This window comes from Microcaecilia unicolor, chromosome 7 (assembly GCF_901765095.1).
Source record: "Microcaecilia unicolor chromosome 7, aMicUni1.1, whole genome shotgun sequence".
NCBI classification, from domain to species: Eukaryota; Metazoa; Chordata; class Amphibia; order Gymnophiona; family Siphonopidae; genus Microcaecilia; species Microcaecilia unicolor.
Genome location: NC_044037.1, coordinates 15,172,287 through 15,194,982, shown reverse-complemented (window position 1 = coordinate 15,194,982; position 22,696 = coordinate 15,172,287). Strand labels below are relative to the sequence as shown.

Genomic DNA, 22,696 nt, shown 5'->3' with positions numbered 1-22,696 from the left:
TGTATTAAAACTATAACTCAGGGTAGCTGAAAAAATGTAGCTCCATCGAAGGGTTTCTAGTGTGATAATAGTCAGTCTGCACAGATCACATATTTGTGTGCCTTGTCTATGGCTTTGCTTTTCATTCACTAGATAAAATCCTTTTCTTTCTTACATTTGTATTACATTTGTTTTATTTCTGGTATGTTTCATATAACACTCCATAACACATCTATAAAGGAGTGTATTTAACCAATAGCAGTCAGTTTGCATCATACTACTACTACTACTACTTAACATTTCTAAAGCGCTACCAGGGTTACGCAGCGCTGTACAATTTAACAAATAAGGGCAGTCCCTGCTCAAAGGAGCTTACAATCTAAAGGACAAAAAGTGCGGTCAATCAAATTGGAGCAGTCTAGCTTTCCTGAATGGAGATATAATGGTTAGGTGCCGAAAGCGACATTGAAGAGGTGGGCTTTGAGCAAGGATTTGATGATGGGCAGGGAGGGGGCTTGGCGTATGGACTCAGGGAGTTTATTCCAAGCATAGGGTGAGGCGAGGCAGAAAGGGCGGAGCCTGGAGTTGGCGGTGGTGGAGAAGGGTACTGAGAGGAGGGATTTGTCCTGTGAGCGGAGGTTACGGGTAGGAACGTAAGGGGAGATGAGGGTAGAGTGGTAGTGAGGGGCTACAGATCGAGTGCATTTGTAGGTTAGTAGGAGAAGCTTGAACTGTATGCGGTACCTGATCGGGAGCCAGTGAAGTGACTTGAGGAGACGGGTGATATGAGCGTATCGGTCTAGGCGGAAGATAAGACGCGCAGCAGAGTTCTGAATGGATTGAAGGGGGGATAGATGGCTAAGTGGGAGGCCAGTGAGGAGTAGGTTGCAGTAGTCAAGGCGAGAGGTAATGAGAGAGTGGATGAGAGTTTGGGTGGTGTGCTCAGAGAGGAAAGGGCGAATTTTGCTGATGTTATAGAGAAAGAAGCGACAGGTCTTGGCTGTCTGCTGGATATGCGCAGAGAAGGAGAGGGAGGAGTCGAAGATGACTCCGAGGTTGCGGGCAGATGAGATGGGGAGGATGAGGGTGTTATCGACTGAAATAGAGAGTGGAGGGAAAGGAGAAGTGGGTTTGGGTGGAAAGACTATGAGCTCAGTCTTGGCCATGTTCAGTTTCAGTTGGTGGTTGGACATCCAGGCAGCAGTTTCTTCCAGATCTCCATTTTATAGATATCACAAAAAGTTCTGCTATTACCTTGAATTTCTGCATCAAATACAGCAGAGAAAGGCTGTGAACCAGGGAATTGAGAGTTCAGTTCCCACTTTACTCTCCAGTGTCTGATGCTATTCCAGAACTACCACCGGGCTACCACAGGAACCCAACAGTAGTTCCCACACCCTGCACGCGCTATTTTTGTAGTGCCAGTTCTTACCGCCGGGTTAGCGCGGGAGCCCTTACTGCCACCTCAGTGGGTGGAGGTAATTGCTACCCCCCCCCCCCCACACCCCAAAATAGCCACAAGGCAAGTGGTTGACTTACCATACAGCTATTTCTTTTCGATCAAACAAGACAGCCATTTACCCACTGCAGTAAAAGGGGGCCTGAGCATGCTTCCGTAGACCCCCTTTTACCGCAGCTTAGTAAAAGGATCCCTGAAAGCTTTAGCAAAGAACAGTGCACCTGCCTGAGGACTGAACACAGTTCAAGGCAACTGTTTAGAGCAGCCATTGCCAACCCAGTCCTCGGGGTACACCTAGTCCCATCTGATTTTCAGGCTATCCACATTGAGTATTCATGAGTTAGATTTGCATGCACTGCCTCAGTTGCATGCAAATCTATCTCATTCATATTCATTGTGGATATCCTGAAAATTTAATGTGACTAGGTTGGAAATGGCTGGTTTATATTTTTTATATTATGGTTTCGAGGGTTGCCATGAGTCGACACCAATGACAGCATTTAACAACAAAATCTAAGGATTCCACAATGATATATGGAGAAATATTTCTCATTTATAACTATGGTGATTTTATTTCTATTGAGTGCATATTGTATTTTTCTTATTCTGCAATTTGTTTTCTCCTACCTCTGAAACTCCACATTCTGCAGCATTTAGCAGACAGGTTAATGATTTATCTTGCCCTCCAACTGGAAATCACAATAAAAATTTGAGGTTACAATTCAGCAATACTCATGTTATTTTGAGAATTATTTTCTGCAGCCAGAGGAAATCTCGTACGTTATTGGCATTAATAAAGAGTATTGTCTAATTTGTCTTAGTCTATTATAGAACGTATGCAAAATGTATTGAGTATATAAAATGTTTGGGTTAACATTTTTTTGGTAGTTTTTGTTTCCTTGTATGGTATACCTCCAATATGTGTTTCTTCTAACTAATATTTCTCCATTTGGACCTATTATTTGGCTTCTTAGAAGATATCTCATTCTATTGTAACTTGCTTAGGATTCAGAACTCTAAATATCCCTTCTTCTTATCTTCCACACAAAAACAAGCAAGATATACCCTAACGTAGTATATGATGGCAGATAAAGACCTGCATGTTCCATCTAGTCAGTCCAATAAGACGCAGTAGGCATGCATTTCCAGATATTGCCACAAACCTTAGCTTCAAAGTTCTTCAAATGTAGCAAAGTTTTAAGAACGTAAAACAACTAGCAGTCTTGGTAGTATTACCATTTTTTACATTTGCCATGTGTCCTAGCTATGAAATGTTATATTTTGCCTCTCTTGTCAACTTTTATGCAGCAGATATAGCAAGGGAAATGATTCACTTCAGACAGCAGTTTTCTGTCTTATGTTATATTTATTAATAAATTGATCAGCCAGTCTTTTGGTCTTCCACTGATTTCATATAAATTGATATTTAATACCTTTGACTTGTCTATGTTTATTCCGAAACCAGAAAATGTTCTCGTAAGCCTCAATTTTCTTCAGCACTATAGAAAGAAAGAGATATCTCCCTTGATATGATATCAAATTGAATTTATTTATTTAATTTGTTTCATAATTTATATTCTGCCTTTTCTCCAAGGCGGATCACAGATCGGGACAGACATCCACCGCATTTACAATTACAACATCTGTTCTTACTTTTAACCATCTTGCAACTTAGTTATTAATTAACTATACCACTATTGTCTTCCAAAGGCCAAAGCAAACATTTGACCTTTCAACAACTTCTGAAATTTTTCAGTCTGTTGTATCCTGATCTTTAAAGGTAATGCATTCCACTCTATTGGACCAGCCAATGAAAAAGGGCACTTCATTGTCTCTTCATGATCATCCTTCTTGAAAGCAGACACAGCCAACAACACTGATCCTTCAGATCTCAAGAACCCAGATGGTTGATAAGTCTTTAATACAGACGCCAAATAATAAGGCATGTCCGTCTTGACTACTTTATAGTTCATTAACAAAATTTTAGATTGCACTCAAAATTCACCTGGTAACCAATGCAAATTAATCAAATGTGGTGTAATATGCTCAACCGAAATGCTCCAGCGAGCAACCTTGCCACTGCATTCTGTGCTAATTGCGATTGTTTCAAAACTGACAATGAAGGGCCCAGATATAAGGCATTACAGTAGTTCAGCTTTGATGAAATTAAATTCTGCACTACAGAATGAAAATCCTCAGTTGGTGTCATCAGTTTTTCCCTATCCTATATTATAATCCTCACCTCCAACGTTCTGACTTGCTGCCTGGGACCGTGGCTCACTCCGAGTTGGTCTGCTAGGCTCCGTAGATCAGGCTGACATCACTGTAGCCATTATGATGTCAACTTCAGAACCCAGGGAGGAAAGAAAAACATGCCTTACAGCTTTCCACGATCTGTACCTTTCATAATATTATCCTGGAGTTCTTTTGGCAGCTCATTACTCAATATGTTTAGACCTTTGCTTCAGGTTCACTCTATGCAACAGCTTGGTTGTTTTTTGGTTTTGGTTTTTTAAATCCAGGAGTATTCAGATCAGCTAAACAACTGTGACCTGAACTGGTGGGCTGTATTTCATTGGCCATATTTAGACAGTTTTTGAAAAGGGAGCTAATTTCAGTTTGCTGTCACAGGGTATGAAGGCTTATGCAATCAAGACATTTGGGGGGGGGAGGGGTTGTTGTTGTTTTTTTTTCATCTTTTTATTATTTCATAGAGACAGTTACAAAACAAACACAGGAAACTCGTCATACCCCAGCAGAACAGCAATACAGAAAGGTACTAAGAAACAATAATCACGGGAAAGCAACCGACCCCCACTTAATAAAACAGTTCAGTAGTATTATCTAGTGTGCATTGTATAAGCCGATGACACACTGATGTACTGGGATGTGAATACTTTTGCAACACATTATAATTGATTAAGCTTACAACTACTACAAAATGTTTACATAGTGCCACAATATATAAGTCTGGACTACCAAGGCATACAAACAAAACAAGCCAAAGTTTTTTACCATTAAAATGTGTGACTCTGATTAGGAAGAGCTAAATCAGTTGGGTTATATTTATTTAGGAACATTTATACCCCACTTTTTTCCACATTGAGCGAACTCAAGGTGGCTTACAATGACTTCTAATATCCGCTACCTACGTTCCTGTACCCGCTCCGCCGAACGCCTCTGGCGGAAATCTCAGGCCCTTGCTGATTTCCTACACTTTAAGTTCATGCTGACCTCCTTCCAATCTGCTCTTTTACGTGCCAAACAGGATTATTATATCCAACTGACCAACTCTCTTGGCTCTAATCCTCGACTTCTCTTCACCACATTGAACTCTCTCCTCAAGGTGCCCCCTCCCCCAACTCCCTGTTCATTATCTCCTCAGACCCTTGCTGAATTCTTTCACAACAAGGTTCAAAAGATAAACAATGTACAGGAATCAAATACAATTACATGAGATAGGGTGAAAGGAACAGGGTAGGAAGTAAAAAGGAAAGGGTTAGAGAGTCTAAAATGGACTGTGGAAGACCAGATGCTGAGACGGATCAGGGTGGCTTGAACAGCTCTCGGCAAGATAATCCATAGTTGGGAACTGTAGCAATACCCAGGAAGGAACAGACTGTAGGAATCTTGCTTTGATGAAATGCTGGTGCTTGTAATTAGCATCAGTGACCACAGTTGTATTTCTGGTAGATTCCTGAAGCAGAGACGGTGAGGAATGGTGAGAGCAGCCTTCAGCGGGGTGGAAATAATTCCCATCCAGGCAAGTTGAGAAAATCTTGCTGCGAGAAGAAACATCACATTTGGCAGGAAGAGAAGTGAAGTGGATTTTGCTCACACCTTTTGTAGTAGTAGCTCAAGGTGAGTTACATTCAGGTACACTGAGTATTTCCCTGTCCCTGGAGGGCTCATAATCTAATTTTGTACCTGAGGCAATAGAGCATTAAGGGTTTTTTTTCAGCTGGTGGTAAACACCGAGATCCCCATTATATTCCTATGGGCGTCTTGGCATTTACCACCAGCTGATTTCTACCATGAGCTAAAACCGCTACCGCAGCTTAGTAAAAGACCCCCTAAGTGACTTACCCAAGATCACAAGGAGCAGCAGTGGGATTTGAACTGGGCACCTCTAGATTTCAAGACCGGTGCACTAACCAATAGGCCACTCCTGCACTCCAGGGACTAATATAGATGGGATATAGAAGTTGTAGATGGGACTAATTAAGGTAGGGGGACAACTCTTAGGAGGCTGTATAGTACTTCTAGTGGGGTGAGTTGGATTTTTAGAAAGATTGATTAAATGGGGTTCAGCTGAGGATAAGAACTACATACTAACATAGTAGATGACGGCAGAAAAAGACCTGCACGGTCCATCCAGTCTGCCCAACAAGATAAACTCATATGTGCTACTTTTTGTGTATACCCTACTTTGATTTGTACCTGTCCTCTTCAGGGCACAGACCGTATAAGTCTGCCCAGCACTATCCCCACCTCCCAACCACCAACCCCGCCTCCCACCACCGGCTCTGGCACAGACTGTATAAGTCTGCCCAGCACTATCCCCGCCTCCCAACCACCAGCCCCGCCACCGGCTCTGGCACAGACCGTGTAAGTCTGCCCAGCACTATCCCCGCCTCCCAACCACTGGCTCTGGCACAGACCGTATAAGTCTGCCCAGCACTATCCCCGCCACCCAACCACCAGCCCCGCCTCCCACCACCGGCTCTGCGCTGTAAATGAGGAAAGCTACAAGACAGGACAGGCTATGGGGCAAAGAGAGCAAGAAACAGGTCAGAGAAGTAGCACACATTTCTTTTCTAAAATCTGTTATTAGATGGACTACATAGCAAACGAAAATGTGATCAAGCACACAAAGCAATAGCATTGTTTTTTTAATACTAATCTCCTGTCTTTTTTAATCTGGAAAAGTAGATAGTCAGCTCCAGCGTACAATTTCAGGGCTCACAAAGAACCAGGGATAAGAGGAAGTAGCAAGCAAAATAATCAGAAAAAGCCCCCAGCGGAGGGAGGGCGCTATCAGTGGAGCCCCCTCTTTGCCCATCCCTCCCCTCCCCAGCTGCTTGAGTAGAATTTACACCACTGATAAATGCATGAGATGAAAGTCTTAGAGCTAGGATAGTAGATGGAGTCTAATTGAAGATGGGGACATCTTTACCTAATTTTGGACCACTAGCAGGAAAATCGTATCCCTTGGGAGTGGCACATTTATTTCTTAATTCTAGGCAGATTATATTGAGACAGGCACCAGGAAAGGAGAGTGTTAGGCCACACAATTATACAGCAAAACTTCAAAATTACAGGCTAAATATCAGTATTAACACTAACATAAAAGAATCCAAGACATTCTGTTCTTACCATCCTCCTCCTCTTCACATTCATCACACCTTTATTTTGTTAGCTCCCTTTACTCTGTTGCAATGATTACTTTTAATCTGCTATTTATGTCATATCTCTCTCTTAACTCTCTCAGAAATACCTGACATTCCAGTGTCTCAACTGCAGCTGTAAGAGTCTTTCCTTTTCCTCTCTCAACAGGTTCATTTCAGTTTCTCACTCACAGTACGTATTCCCCAGTTTTCCTATCTGTACCCTCGTTCTGAGCTCTGATGCTGAATTCCCATGGACTTCTCTTGCCAGATGGTTAATATTCCCGAAACGTTTTCTTCACACAGTTTCTGCTTCCATTTGTACTTTACATTGAGCACTTAACCTTCTGTCTCTGCCAAGTCTTTGTATTTACTTACTCATTTTCAACCAGAATATCTCATCTTATGGTGACTCAGTTTCTGCGGCCAGCCCTTCCCTGTCATACACCTTACTTCCAGACGTGTTTCAGCTTATTGTCCACTTTCAGTAATTACCCTCAGCTGTACACTTCCTATATAATAATTCTCACCTCCAACGTTCTAATGTGCCTGGTACTATGGCTCCCTCGGAGGTGGTCTGCTAGGCAGTTTAGAATGCACTGACGTCAGTGATGTCACTGACAGCTGATTCCAAGGCAAGGTGTGTTTCCCTACTCCTCCCCCTGCCTACCAATCAGCTGTCAGTGCCCCCCCCCCTCGGCGCAGCACCCAAGCCCCTGCCCTGCAAAACTGCGAGCCAGGCAGGGGGAGGAGTAGGAAAACACGCGGAGCGTGTTTCCCTACTCCTCCTCCTGCCTACCAATCAGCTCTCAGTGCCCCCCCATCGGCGCAGCACCCAAGCCCCTACCCCCCCCCCTCGACGCATCACCCAAGACCCTCCCCCCCGGCGCATCACCAAAGCCCCTACCCCCCCCCCCCCCCGGGCACCTCAACTCCCTCGCCACCCGCAGCCGCCAGTACTAACGCTGTCCGGCCACTGCTGCGTCTCCTGTGGAGCAGCAGCGGCCGGTACAAAAAGAAAAAAGCCCAAAAAAGATTTTTAACCTGAAACGCGGCTCCGTAGACAGCCATCTGGCATTGGCTGTCGTCAGTGCAGCCGCTCCTCCTCTCCCCTCCACGTCACTGCCCCTGCAGGAAGACACTGGAGGAGCGCAGCGACGTCAGAGGGGAGAGGAGGAGCGGCTGCAGAGATGACAGCCAATGCCAGATGGCTGTCTATGGAGCCGTGCTTCAGGTTTAAAATCTTTTTTTCTTTTTGTACCGGCCGCTGCTGCTCAACAGGAGACGCAGCAGCAGCCGGACAGCGTTAGTATTGGCGGCTGCGGGTGGCGAGGGGGTTGATGTGCCCGAGGAGGGGGGGTAGGGGCTTGGGTGATGCGCTGGGGGGGTAGGGGTTTGAGTGATGCACCGAGGGGGGAGAGGAGGGTCGCTGGACATGGGTGGCTGCAGGGGGAGAGGAGGGTCGCCGGACATGGATGGCTGCAGGGGGGGGCAGGGAGGCGGGGAGGGGGTCCTGAGACCAGATGGGTGGCTGCAGGGGAGGGCAGGGGAGACAGAAGGGACGCTGCAGGGGGGGCAGGGGGAGAGGAGGTCACTGGACATGGGTGGCTGCAGGGGGGGCAGGGGAGAGAGGTGGGTCGCTGGACATGGGTGGCTACAGGGGGGGCAAGGGGAAAGGAGAGGAGGGTCGTTGGACATGGGTGGCTGCAGGGGGGCAAGGGAGAGGAGGGTCGCTGGACATGGGTAGCTGCAGGGGGAGAGGAGGGGTGCTGGACATGGGTGGCTGCAGGGGGGGCAGGGGGAGAGGAGAGTCGCTGGACATGCGTGGCTGCAGGGCCAGAGGAGGGTTGGTGGGGAGGGGGTCCTGAGACCAGATGGGTGGCTGCAGGGGGGGCAGGGGAGACAGGAAGGACGCTGCGGGGGGGGGGATTACCTTGCTAGCACCCATTTCATTGCCTAGTTCAATTATATTTACCATATTTTTACGCAGTATGTTTTGGACATCAAGATGGGAGCTTGAGACTACACTAGGCTTTATTTATTAACACATACAGCTTACACTTGGTCGTTGCTCTCATTTCTTCTTGGACTGCTTTTGTGTGTGGGATCTTGGATCGTTGACTCCCTGGCAACTTAGTAATGCTATTTTCAAGACTGGGGTGGAGTATAAAGACAGCTGAACATTGAAGGCATTGCATCTTCCCTTTTCTTTAAATCAAACTGAAGAGTCAGACAAATATCATGATAGCTTATGGATCTAATTGGCCTCTAACAATAAGGAGCAGGTAGAGGTTCAGATGCTCATGTCCAAAGGGGTAGTAGGAGAGACTCTGAAAAAGATGTTGAACATACAGGTGAAGCTTACTTAAGGCCTTGTCTGTCTAAGAAATGTGCTGAAAGTCCTTAGCATGTAAGGACGTCCAACTGATAGAGGAAAAATAAGCAAACCTCCAATCACTTTACAGAAGGTGCATATTTCATTAATGAATTATTCTGTTGCGATAGCAGATTTTGTGGAGAATGTGAACATCCAGCCACTAGACTAATCGATCTAGGGCCCGATATTCAACCATAATCTATGTAAGTGTTAATTTTACGCTTGGCAGCGGTATCGTGTTGCCATAGAAACATATCTTCGTGGCCTTTGGCATCTTTTCTCAAAATAAGGCAGTTTTATTTGTAGAACAGTGGCTGGAGCAGCGAGTGTATTAAAACATACCGGTTACCGCCGGTGTAGTTGTTTTCCTGCTTTCTTAGTCTTCCTGTGTGTGTAAAGCCCAAAACACTGACTTCCTGGCAGCTTGCTGGTCTTCTCTCCAAAACCCGAGTGGAATATAAAGAGAACTGAATTATTAGACAGTGCAGATAAAATCTTGGGATTTCTAGCACATATTACTCCTAGGGGAAATTGCCACAAAAGCAGATTTTTGTGCAGAATTCCCCTGTCCACCAATACCATTATGTTTATCCTTTTTCAAAGTCTACCTTATTTCTCTGATGTCTCTTCTTTTTTTTTATTCGTAAAGTTAAATATAGCTTTATGGATTTTTATCTTGAAATCTAACCTGATTGGTCCCAGTGCGTACACTTGATCCGTTAGCATAGTTTTGTTTGCATAGTTCTGGAGACATAGAAGGAAGGTCTCTTGATTCGTTGTGTGTCTACGGACTGAGCGATCTATACACTCTTTCAACCTTTAATGAGGACTTTCAGCTGCCTTGTTCGTGGTAAGGACAGAGAAACAAACTTTTGCATTACCTCCTCACAATTGATATAAATGCCACTTTTGGGCAAATTACTCCACATTGAGTTTTGCAAGTCTTTAATTTTTTTTTTAACTTGTTAGTTCCTTCTTTACTGTATCCTTATGCTCTGATTATTTTTTTTTTTTGCACTTCAGATAGATATTTTCTGTTTGACATCTTCAGTTTGGTCTTTTGGATCTATAATATCATGCCTAACGGCTCTCACGATCTCTAGCACCTCGGTCTTTACTGATGTTATTTCACTATTTAGTTCTTTGATCCAGCTTCTCATGGCTGCTTCAGTTAAAGGCAGCTGCCGAGCCTCCTTTCGGTGTAAAGACAACCCCTGGGAGCTCCAGATTTGCAGTTTATCACCAGACCTAAAATACTCTTTCTACTCGTGTATTTTCTTTCAGCTAGCCACTTGTTCTCCCCCCCTCCCCCCGCAAAGACAGTGAGTATTTCTTATATTAATAAGGAAATTGCTGATTATACACGCTCAGTTGATTATCAGAGCAAGTCAGACAGGAAATGTACATAAGTACATAAGCACTGCCATGCTGGGAAAAGACGAAAGGTCCATCAAGCCCAGCACTCTGGCTCCGACAGTGGCCAATCCAGGCCCCAAGAACCTGGCAAAACCCCAAAATTTAATAACGATCAATGGACTTTTCCTTCAGGGACCTGTCCAGACCCCCTTTAAACTCAGCAAGGCCAGCTGCTGTCACTCCCTTCTCCGGCAGTGAGTTCCAGAGTCTAACCACGCGCTGAGTAAAGAAAAACTTTCTCCGATTTGTTTTAAACCTACCACATTCTAATTTCATCTTGTGTCCCCTAGTTCTATTATTGTTAGAAAGCGTAAACAAACGCTTCACATCTGTCCGCTCTACCCCACTCATTATTTTGTAGACCTCTATCATATCACCCCTCAGCCGCCTTTTCTCCAGGCTAAAGAATCCTAGCCTTCTTAACCTCTCCTCATAAGGTAGTTGTCGTCCCATCCCTTTTATCATTTTCGTCGTCCTTCTCTGCACCTTCTCCAATTCCTTAATATCTTTTTTGAGATGAGGCGACCAGAACTGTGAAAGATGAGAGATGTTGATTCTTTAATGATGCCATTAAGCAGCTGCAAGACATCATTAACCTGTAGCAGATTGCCTTCTCATTTTCGTGATGCTGCACATACCAACCAGTATCTAAAGCTCTGCCTCTCTCAGGAATGGGCAAACCGTTGGGCCGGAGGGTGGGTCTGACAAGTAGGTTCCTTGGAGGTTCAGTGACGCCATTAATTCCGAATAGGCGGTGCCACTTTTGCCACCACTGGAACTCAGCTCACCACCAAAGAGCCACATGGAAACTTCCCATGAGCTGTAATTTAGCCGAAACACTCCTCTGCTCCTGGACATAGTGGAGATGGCTTTAGAACCAGCCAAATAATTGGATGTGGCTGGTATCAATGCAAAAAGTGGAGTTTTAGAAAGCGAAAGTTCGACGTATACCTTGCCTTTTAAAATCATGGCTTATATGCACAACCAACAGCATCAGACCTGCAGGTGCAAATCCTAAACTGTACCCAACTCTGTCCATGGGAATGCTTGCTTTATACGTGTATAAAAGCATAGGATCCCTGTGGTGATCTGTTCCAAAGGAAGGTCTGGGACAACAGTCTCATGATAACACAACACAGAAGAAAGGTGAAGTACAGCCAGGGAGAATCAAAAAAAGAAAAAAATATCAATTTCACTCATCTGTTGTAGCATGGTGAGAAACATTCTTATTCTGTAGAGAGCTTTCTCACTGCAGTAAAAGTCATATGTACAACATCACCTGTGCAGAAAGCATAAATATAAGCACAGATCTGTGTATAACATCACAGCAGGATATTTTGGAAAGGTATTTCATATCCAGTCGTGTAGGAGTAGCCTAATGGTTAGAGCAGCAGGACAAGAAACAGGGAAGCCAGAGTTCAAATCCCACTTTGACTGCTTGTGATCTTGAGCAAGTCACTTAATCCTCCATAGTCTTATGTATAACTTGGATTGTAAACCCTCCATGGACAGAAAATTGCCTGCTGCACCTGAATGTAACTCACCTTGCATTACTACTTCCCTTCCCATCCCATATACACGTTTGAAAGTGTATATACAAGGAGTGATCCTACTTATGTCTTTATATGTGTATAAAGCAGGTGTTGTGGTGTTTTTCTTGTCAAGTTGATACTTGTAATGTTAAATGCAATATTCAATTTTCTTTTTTTTTTTTTTTTAAAGCAGATGTTCCAGGGAGGGGGGGGGCAGTATTGGGTGTCACACTGCTTTCTACACATGGAATGATGTACACATAATTCAGAAGATGTGGCAGGAGTTTTTTGCCAATCCATTCGGAGCAGTGTGGGCAAATTGTACCTTCTCTGGCACAGCACACAATGTGCCGAATCGATGACTTGTATATACTATAATTACAGGGAGTAAAGGAGGGGCTGGTGCACAAAGGGAGTGCCTTTTAGACATAGCTTTGGCATTAGTAGCCACTTTCCATGGAGCAGTACAAATACATTATATTATTCTCAGTTTTGTTCTCCATTCCTGTCCTAATTCCTAACATTCTATTTACTGTCTTGGTCGCCATTGCACATTGAGCAAAGGATTTCAACTTATCATCAACAATGACACCTAAATCATTTTCCTGGGCGGTGACACCTAATGTGGAGTCTTGCATCATGTAGCCATAGTTTGGTTTCCTCTTCTCTATATGCATCACTTTGCTCTTGCTCAAATTAAATGTCATCTTCCATTTGGACGCCCAATCTCCCTTCCTCTCAGGCTTCTTTCAGGCTCTTTTCTTCCTCTCAGGCTCCTTTCAGGCTCTTTTCTTCCTCTAATATTTCATCCCTCTCTACTCAAACCTGTATCCTAACCTTCCACCTGAACACATATAAGTACATAAGTATTGCCACACTGGGACAGACCAAAGGTCCATCAAGCCCAGCATCCTGTTTCCAACAGCGGTCAATCCAGGTCACAAATACCTGGCAAGATCCCGAAAAATTCAATACATTTTATGCTGCTTATTCCAGAAATAAGCAGTGGATTTTCCTAAGTCAATTTAATAATAGTCTATGGACTTTTCCTTTAGGAAGCCGTCCAGACCTTTTTTAAACCCTGCTAAGGCTAAGCTAACTACCTTTGCCACATTCTCTGGCAATGGATTCGAGTTTAATTACATGTTGAGTGAAGAAAAATTTTCTCCAATTCATATTAAATTTACTACTTTGTAGCTTCATCATAAGTACATAAGTACACATCCTCTTTTCTTCCCTTCCCACCTTCGCTCTTGTATCCTTCACCTCTTTGTTTTCCAATACTATTTCATCTGACAGTCTTCAATCTTACAGAAGTTGACATCCATCATTTTGTTTCCACTGGCCAGTGACAGGCTATAGCGAGAATGACAAAAGAGAAATGAATGAAAACAAAGAGAAAAAATTGAAATGGAGAAAGCAAGTTTTTGAAAAAAAGAATTATCCAGGCGTACGCCACAAAGGTATGGGAAAATGTTGCAGAAATTTAGATTTAAAAATGGAAGGAGGAGTCAAGATGGCAGCATGAGCTGGTGGGTGCTGGTGTCCATTCACGGTTTCTTTACCTTACTGTCTGTTTCCTTTCCTTTAATTGAACTGGATCTTCAGAAAGTACAGATAGAGTCAGATCTTGCTCTTCTGATGCTACTGTACCAACAGCAGTCCGTTCAGAACTCTGCTGCACGTCTTATCTTCCGCCTGGACCGGTACACTCATATCACCCCTCTCCTCAAGTCACTTCACTGGCTTCCGATCAGGTACCGCATACAGTTTAAGCTTCTCCTATTAACCTACAAATGCACTCGATCTACGGCCCCTCCTTACCTCTCTACCCTCATCTCCCCCTACATTCCTACCCGGAACCTCCGTTCTCAAGACAAATCCCTCCTTTCAGTACCCTTCTCCACCACCGCCAACTCCAGGCTCCGCCCTTTCTGCCTCGCCTCACCCCATGCCTGGAATAAACTCCCTGAGCCCATACACCAAGCCCCCTCCCTGCCCATCTTCAAAGCCTTGCTCAAAGCCCACCTCTTCAATGTTGCCTTCGGCACCTAACCACCATACCTCTTTTCAGGAAATCTAGACTGCCCCAACTTGACATTTCGCCCATTAGATTGTAAACTCCTTGAAGCAGGGACTGTCCTTTTTTGTTAATCTGTACAGCGCTGCGTAACCCTAGTAGCGCTCTAGAAATGTTAAGTAGTAGTAGCTGAAGACTGACAGATACCTTAGCCACACTTCTATGGAGACAGGGGCTGGATGTCCTGCTGCAGCTGTTGGGGGTGGGGAAGGAGGTTTGTGCTGCTGGGAGAGGAGGTGTCACGCAATCACTCTGATCACTCTGTGATGCTGAGTGTGGGCTCTGTGGTGTCGCTGCTTGTGGAACTGGCAAGTGTCGAGGATGTAGCTGCAGACAACTAAAGCGGATAGCTTGGGAATCCTGTTGGTGTTGCGAGTTGTGTGGTTGGAGGCACCCCTGTGGAGGTGGATGAAGTGAACGCAGTGGCATTGAATGGGACTTCCAGCCTTCTTAACGTTATTGGAACATCATCCCATTCTTTAACTTGGCCCCACTGTGGCGACTCTGGTGAAAGAGCTAAGAGAAGCTGGTAAAGTAGTCAGGAAAGCAAAGATGTAAATAGAAGAAAAAATAGCCAATATGGTAAAATAGTTGGACAAGACATTTTTTATATACATTAGTGATAGGAAGAAGTGCAAAAGTGGCATTGTAAGGCTTAGAAGTGAAGGGAAGAAATATGTAGAGTTTGATAAGGATAAAGCAGAATTGTTTAAGAAATATTTCTATCCTGTGTTCACAGATGAAGGGCCAGGAGTAGGACCACAGAAGACAAACGTAAATAGAAATGAAGATCTTGAATGATTTTCAGAAGACCATGTTCGTGAGAAGCAGGCTAAACTGAAGACAGATGAAACGATGGGGCTGAATGGGATATATCTGAGGGTACTGAAGGAACTTAGGAAAGTTCTGGCGGATCCGCTGCCTGTCATTTTCAGTGCCTCTTAGAGTCAGATGTGGTCCCTCTCCACAAAAGTGGAAGTAAGGAGGAGGTTGGAAGCTACAGGCCACTTATTCTGACCTCTGTGGTGAATAATGTAATGGAAATGTTTCTAAAACAAGGGATAGTGAGTTTTCTGGAGTCCAGTGGTTTCCAGGACCAGAGGAAGCATGGTTTTGCTAGAGGTTGGTCTTAGACAAATAATATTAATTTCTTTGACTGGGTGACCAGACGGTTGGATTGAGGGAAAGCACTGGATGTGGTGTACTTAGATTTTGGCAAAGCCTTTGACACAGTTCCACATAGGTGACTTATAAATAAATTCAGTGCCCTAAAGTGACGGACTCTTTAGAAACTGTTTGAGTGGAACGTGACAAAGGGTAGTAGTAAATGGAGTTCTCGTGGAGGATAGGGATTTGTTACCAGTGGTGTGCCGTAGGAATTGGTCCCTGATCTGGCTTTTCTTAACATTTTTATGAGCAATATTGCAGAAGGGCTTTCTGGAAAGTTTGACCTCTTTGCAAATGACATCAAAATCTTCAATATTGTAGACACCCTTGATGATATAGATAACATGAAGAGGGATCTAGAGCAGGGGCGTAGCTATGGGTGGGCCTGGATGGGCCCAGGCCCACCCAATCTGAGCTCAGGCCCCCCCAATTTATCCTGATACAGGCGCAGGTTAACAGTGGGAGTACACAGCCTTTCAGCTGTGGCTCTCGCTCATCCACATGCAGCCTGCACTGCAGTCAGAAGCGCCTTGCCTTGCCTGAATCCCCCCCTCCCCATGCACAGAAAGGCGCCACCGTGGCGCACAGGAAAGTCTTCCAGCTTCTGCCAGAGGCGCAGTATCGCTGGCGCTGCTATCGCGGGCCGTGGTGGACAGGGCCGGTCTTAGGCCCCGCGCGGCGCGCCTCAACACTGCCCGCTCCGCTCCCGCAGCACCGGCACTCAGTCATAGGCGCTGGCGACGCTCTCAGCGCTCAGGACGGTTTTTCAGCAGCGCGTCGCCTCTTCTTTTCTGGGCTTCAGTTAGCAAAACCTTTCAAAGGACGCGCGGATTTGTACACGGCCGCCTCCTCTCCCTCCCTGTCCCCCCTCCAAAGCCGCCGAACATGTCGAACCTCAGCAAAAGCACGGGCAGCAGCCAGCAGGAGGGACATCGAGATGCACATACGGACCTTTTCTGTAAGTAGTGACTGGAGTGGTAGGGGTGGGCAGAATGGGTGATGGACGTACTGATGTAAGGCCTCACCAGATTGTGCTGCTCTTGATGGGGTGAGGGAGTCAGGCATTCCACCTGGATCTCCTGGCCCGGTTACTGTTTTATTTGGTGCTAGGTGTGGGTACTAAATTCAGATGTTCTCCACGTGTTCTTTTAAACAAAAAAAACGGTTTGTGCAAAGCTTAACGAGGTAACTGATGTCAAAATTTTAAATTATGCAATGCCTGGATATACCTGTAGATCACATCAGCAAAACCGTATGTATTCAGGGACTATGATGCTATCAAACAAAACGTACATGGAAGGAAAGACATTTCTTCAAAATAGAAAATTAAAGGATTTTCTACTTGTCCCTAGACTTCAGAAGTTGAATTCCTTGATGATGGGAGTAACTATGCTGTTCCTTTTCTATATGAAATTCATAACTGAGTTCTCTGAAATAGAGTAGGATTGAATATATGTGTGTATATTGACTTATAAGTGCATTCACTCTGTCAAACTCCATCTCTGGCTGTCTTCAAATCTAAGCTAAAAGCCCACCTTTTTGATGCTGCTTTTTACTCCTAACCCTTACTCAATTTTTCAGAATCCTTATTTTATCATCCTCACTTCAATATTCCCTTATCTCTTGTTTGTCTGTCCTAATTAGATTGTAAGCTCTGTCGAGCAAGGACTGTCTCTTCATGTTCAAGTGTACAGCGCTGTGTACGTCTAGTAGCACTATAGAAATAAGTAGTAGTAGTAATTCAATCATCAAGTGCATTCAAAGGCATTATCCCAAGAAACACTTTTCATACCTGTATACATAGTGCCCACCCATATTAGCTCTGGGCCCACCCAAAATGTCAGGTCTGGCTACGCCACTGATCTAGAGAAGCTTGAAAAGTGGTTTAGAATTTATAGCTAAGATTTAATGCGAGAAAATGCAGGGTTAGGCATTTGGGCTGCAAATACCAAAGGAGCGGTACAATGTAGAAGATGATGTACTTTTGTATATGGAAGAAGAGCAGAACTTGGGTGTGATCTTATTTGATGATCTTAAGGTGACCAAACAAGTAGAAAAGGCAACACCAAAAGCCAGAAGGATGTTTGGGTACATAGGGAGATGAATGGCCAGCAGGAAAAAATAAGTGATAGTGCCTTTATATAAGTATCTGGTGAGACCCCATTTAGAGTACTATGTACTGTTCTGGAAACCGCACCTTCAAAAGAATATAAACAGGATGGAGTTGGTCCAGATGGCGGCTACTAAAATGGTCAGTGGTTTTTATCATTAAGCCTAAGAGGACAGATGTAAAGATCTCAACATGTATACTTTGGAAGAAAGGCGGGAGAGAGGAGATGTGTGGTATGTCTTTATTTTTTTGTCTATTAGATTGTAAGCTGTTTGAGCAGGGACTGTCTTTCTTCTATGTTTGTGCAGCGCTGCGTACGCCTTGTAGCGCCATAGAAACGCTAAATAGTAGGAGTAGGAGGCAAGTCTCTTTCAATTGAAAGGAAGCTGAAGAATGAAGGGGCATAGGATGAAGTTGAAAGGGGACAGGGTGGGGTTAAATGGCTTTTCTATCAGTGGAGGAGGGTGACTAGTGGAGTGCCACAGGGATCTGTACTGGGACCGGTGCTATTTAACATCTAGAAATGGGAACGATGAGTGAGGTGATTAAATTTGCAGACGACACAAAACTATTCAAAGTTGTTAAAACACATGAGGATTGTGGAAAAATTGCAGGAAGACCTTAGGAAGTTGGAAAACTGGGCATCCAAATGGCAGATCAAATTTAATGTAGACAAGTGCGAAGTGATGCACGTTGGGAAGGATAGTCCAGATCATAGTTATTTGATGCTAGAAGTCAGCCCCCAAGAAAAAGATCTAGGTGTCATTGTGGACATTACACTGAAATCTTCTGCTCAGTGTGTGGCGGTGGCCAAAAAAAAAAAGCAAACAGAATGCTAGAAATTATTAGGAAAGGAACAGAAAATAAGACAAAGAATATTAAAATGCCTGTATATTGCTCCACACCTTGCGAGCACACCTTGAGTACAATTTTGGTTGCCGTATCTTAAAAAAAATATAGCAGAATTAGAAAAGGTTTAAAGAAGGGCGACCAAAATGATTAAGGGGATGGAACGCCTCTCATATGGGAAAAAGCTTAATAGGTTATGACTCTTCTGCTTGGAAGGGGGGGATATGATATAGGTCTACAAAATACTGAGTGGTTTAGAACGAGTAAACATTAATCAATTTTTTTACTCTTTCAAAAAGTACAAAGACTAGGGAAAGGGAAAGGGAAATTACGTGGAACGAACGGAAGGAAATGTTTTTTCACTCAGCGAATAGGTAGACTCTAGAACTTATTTCCAGAGGATGTAATATCAGTGGTTAGTGTATCTGGGTTTAAAAAAGGTTTGGGCAAGTTCTGGAGGAAAAGTCTATAGTCTGCTTTTGATATAGACATGTGGAAAACCACTGCTTGTCCCTTGTACCATGAATCTCGCTTCTATTTGGGATTCTGTCAGGTACTTGTGACCTGAATTGGGCACAGTTGGGAGCAGGATACTGGGCTAGATGGACCATTGGTCTGACCCAGTATGGCTATTCTTATGTTCTTCCTGGTGTTGAGTGGTTGGGGGGGGTGAAGGTTGTGGGCCATCATGTAATTCAGTTGCTTCGTAATGCTAGATTATTCTAGAATTTCCTTTTTGTTTTTCCTTTCCTTCTCCTAGCTTTTGGTGTGTTGGAGTCAAGGTTTGATAATGTATTTATTTTAGGTGTTTTTGAAAGCTATATTGCTTTTCTGTTTTTCCTTGGACTTCTATTGTTCTATTGCAAGTTTTTTCACTCGCAAAATATTTTTGCAGAATTAATAAAAATAAATCTAAAAAATAGAAAAAGATTTCAATAAAAATGGTGGCGGTGATGAATATTAAGCAACAGAAATTGTTATGTATCTTTATGCAAATGTGCTGTAGATCTGCCCTGGCTTCCCCCTTCTTCCTAAGCTTCTGAAAAACCCCTGAGTTACCACCCCAGGGATCTTGTTTCTTGCTCTGCTGAGCTTGAAGAAATAAGAAGTACATTCCGTCCGTATACACGGGAAACAGGAGCCAGTTAAGGGGTATTGGGATTTGATATACTGCCTTTCTGTGGTACAATCTGTGATACAGAAGTTTACATGTATTATATGCAGGTACTTTCTCTGTCTCTAGTGGGCTCACAATCTAAGTTTTTGTACCTGGGGCAATGGAGGGTTAAGTGAAATTGAACCCAGTTCCCCAGGCTCTCAGCCCACTGCACTAACCATTAGGCTATTCCTCCACTCCAAAGCTGCAAGTTTGGCTGGATGCCTTGCTCTGAACTGCCACTGAAATAGTCCGCACAGTTTCCAGAAATCACCGTGTAAACCTGTTCCTTTCTTTCTTTTGCAGTGACATTGACCAACCCTGAGGAGAGAGGTAAGCAAATCTTTGCACTTTTCTGTCAATTTCTTTACTTTACCTTTCAAACCTTTGGGAAATGAGTGTCCCGATGTTTCTGATGCCGTGAATAAACCTGTTGAACAGGTACTGGCAGAACCAAAGCAGGTCTGACTTTCAGTACCGGTTGGGTTCCTGAATTGCAACCTTGCATCCTCTTTATTCCCACCACATTTGGCATTTGTGGCAGGCAGTGCTCCCTTGTTACTATACACGCATGGCCATCCGTGAAAGTAGAGAATGACACAGGGACAAAATTTGTCCCCGCCCCCATCTCCGTGGGTTCTGTCTCCGTCCCCACAGGCCCCGTCTCCATCCCTGTCCTGTCCCCACTGGCCCTGTCTCTGTCCCCGCAGGTTCTGTCCCACTGTCACTGCTTTCTACCCTTCCAACCCCAACGATAGCTGACTTCTACTACCCCAAGGAATCCTGATCCACCCTGTTAAAATGTCCAGGGGTACAAAATACAACCCGTTCTGTATGCCCTAGAGGGGAGAAATACACCCTATGTAGCACTGTTAAGATTTTTTAAATCTGTGGATGAATAAGAAGTCAACAATTTCAGGATTCAGTCTAGCTCTCCTGTCTTCCACAGTCCTTCCTGCAATAAAAGATGTCTTCTTAGAAGATGTGCTGGTAGCAGGATGTATAGGATCCCCCATGCAAATTTTGCTAGTTGAGGCCAGCATGTTTTTCCAAAAAGTAAATATATTGTCGTCTGCGTCAAACAAACATAAATAACAGTCCAGTTCATTAACAGGCTTCAAAGTAGAAAGTGACATGGGGACAGATTTGTCCCCCGTCCTCACAGGCTCTGTCCCCGTCCCCATCCCCGCGGTTACTGTGGGTCCCTATCCCCGTGTTATTCTCTACATGACAGACCCACTGTTTACACTGTGGTGCCACACTTCTCATGAAAAAATTCCAGAAAAAGAAAGTTAGCATCTGAGTGTGGGAAGGACTTGCTCAGAATGCGCAGTGTTGGCTGTTTCCAAACACCAGAGTAAGAGACTCCATATCCTACTCCTCGAGGAAGAGATCCTGTGTCATACGAAGGACACTGAGGTGCAGTATGATAGTGTTGCATCAGACACATGTATACATCCTCTTATTACCGAAGGCCTCTGGTCTTTAATGGATCCAGTCCTGTGTTCATGACCCTGCTTGCTGTCGGCGAAGAAACTTTAAGGGCCAGATGTTGAAGTGTTTCTCCCATTTTGTGTTTACGGGAGAAATGATTCATATACCAGATGTGTAGGATATCCAGTTAAACAAATGTCAGACTTCATGTCCTTCATTACAGGAACATAGATTTAGGGGGTCATTTGGGAATGATTTATCTGCACGTCAGTCCAGTTTTACATGCAGAAAGGCACACATACATATGCACACGCCAGGGGGCATAAGTTTGGGCGTAGCGAAGGTGAGTTGCAGTGAATGTGTGCATTTTATGAAGTGGGGTGGGTACATGCTTGAGGTACATAAATGCACTTGTAACCAGCTTTTGAAGCAGGTATACATTTTTGTGTTGGCATTTGAATGCTGTTGGGGCTTGTTAGGGAGTCTGTTGTATAAAAGCGCAGATGCGTCTATATTGCTGCTTGGACGTTGGTGTCGTGTATTAAAATGACCCCTTATAGTAACATTATTTATTTTCGTTTCTCACCTTGTTGGCGTCAGAAAGGCAGTTCTCTAAAGGGCTGCCTAGACAATGCCTGATTGGAGCCTGTTCTATTAAGGAAAGTGAGCGCCTACTTTTCGTTATAGAATACTAGCATTATTTATTTATTCTCGGTACTTGCTATACCGCAGTTTGTCTGTGAAAGTGACTATGCGGTTTACAAGTCTAAAACAATGTAGTGGGGTTTGGGCCACAAAAGGAAGGGAGAGACACAATCGCAAGGCTTCTGCAAATAGGAAAGTCTCGAACTTCGAATATGAGGTAGAGAAAAAGGATAGAAGAACAATGTTTGGCTGTTAAACCAATGAAGAAGCAATAACCATTTATTTTATTTTTGTTGCATTTGTACCCTGCGCTTTCCCACTCATGGCAGGCTCAATGTGGCTTCCATGGGGCAATGGAGGGTTAAGTGACTTGCCCAGAGTCACAAGGAGCTGCCTGTGCCTGAAGTGGGAATTGAACTCAGTTCCCCAGTATCAGCGTCCACTGCACTAACCACTAGGCCACTCCTCCACTGTTGCTACTATTTGAGATTCTACATGGAATGTTGCTATTCCACTAGCAACATTCCATGTAGAAGTCGGCCCTTGCAGATCACCAGTGTGGCCGCGCAGGCTTCTGCTTCTGTGAGTCTGACATCCTGCACGTACGTGCAGGACGTCAGACTCACAGAAACAGAAGCCTGCGTAGCCTTCTGCATGGAATGTTGCTAGTGGAATAGCAACATTCCATGTAGAATCTCCAATAGTAGCAACATTCCATGTAGAATCTCCAGTAGTATCTATTTTATTTTTGTTACATTTGTACCCCGCGCTTTCCCACTCATGGCAGGCTCAATGCGGCTTACATGGGGCAATGGAGGGTTAAGTGACTTGCCCAGAGTCACAAGGAGCTGCCTGTGCCTGAATTGGGAATCAGTTCCTCAGTTCCCCAGGACCAAAGTCCACCACCCTAACCACTAGGCCACTCCTCCACTGTTGCTACTATTTGAGATTCTACATGGAATGTTGCTATTCCACTAGCAACATTCCATGTAGAAGTCGGTCCTTGCAGATCATCAATGTGGCCGCGCAGGCTTCTGCTTCTGTGAGTCTGATGTCCTGCACATACGTGCAGGACGTCAGACTCACAGAAACAGAAGCCTGCGCA

At 44.3% G+C, this 22,696-nt stretch overlaps 1 protein-coding gene across 1 annotated transcript in view; it reads left to right on the top strand.

The window, feature by feature from the left end:
* The window catches only part of ZDHHC15 (zinc finger DHHC-type containing 15), a 112,312-nt gene that overhangs the window by 11,843 nt on the left and 77,773 nt on the right, over nucleotides 1–22,696 (top strand). Inside the window, exon 2 of the mRNA XM_030209931.1 lies at nucleotides 19,819–19,845. Within this exon, the coding sequence (XP_030065791.1) occupies nucleotides 19,819–19,845 (27 nt within the window). The remainder of the gene's footprint in view (nucleotides 1–19,818; nucleotides 19,846–22,696) is intronic.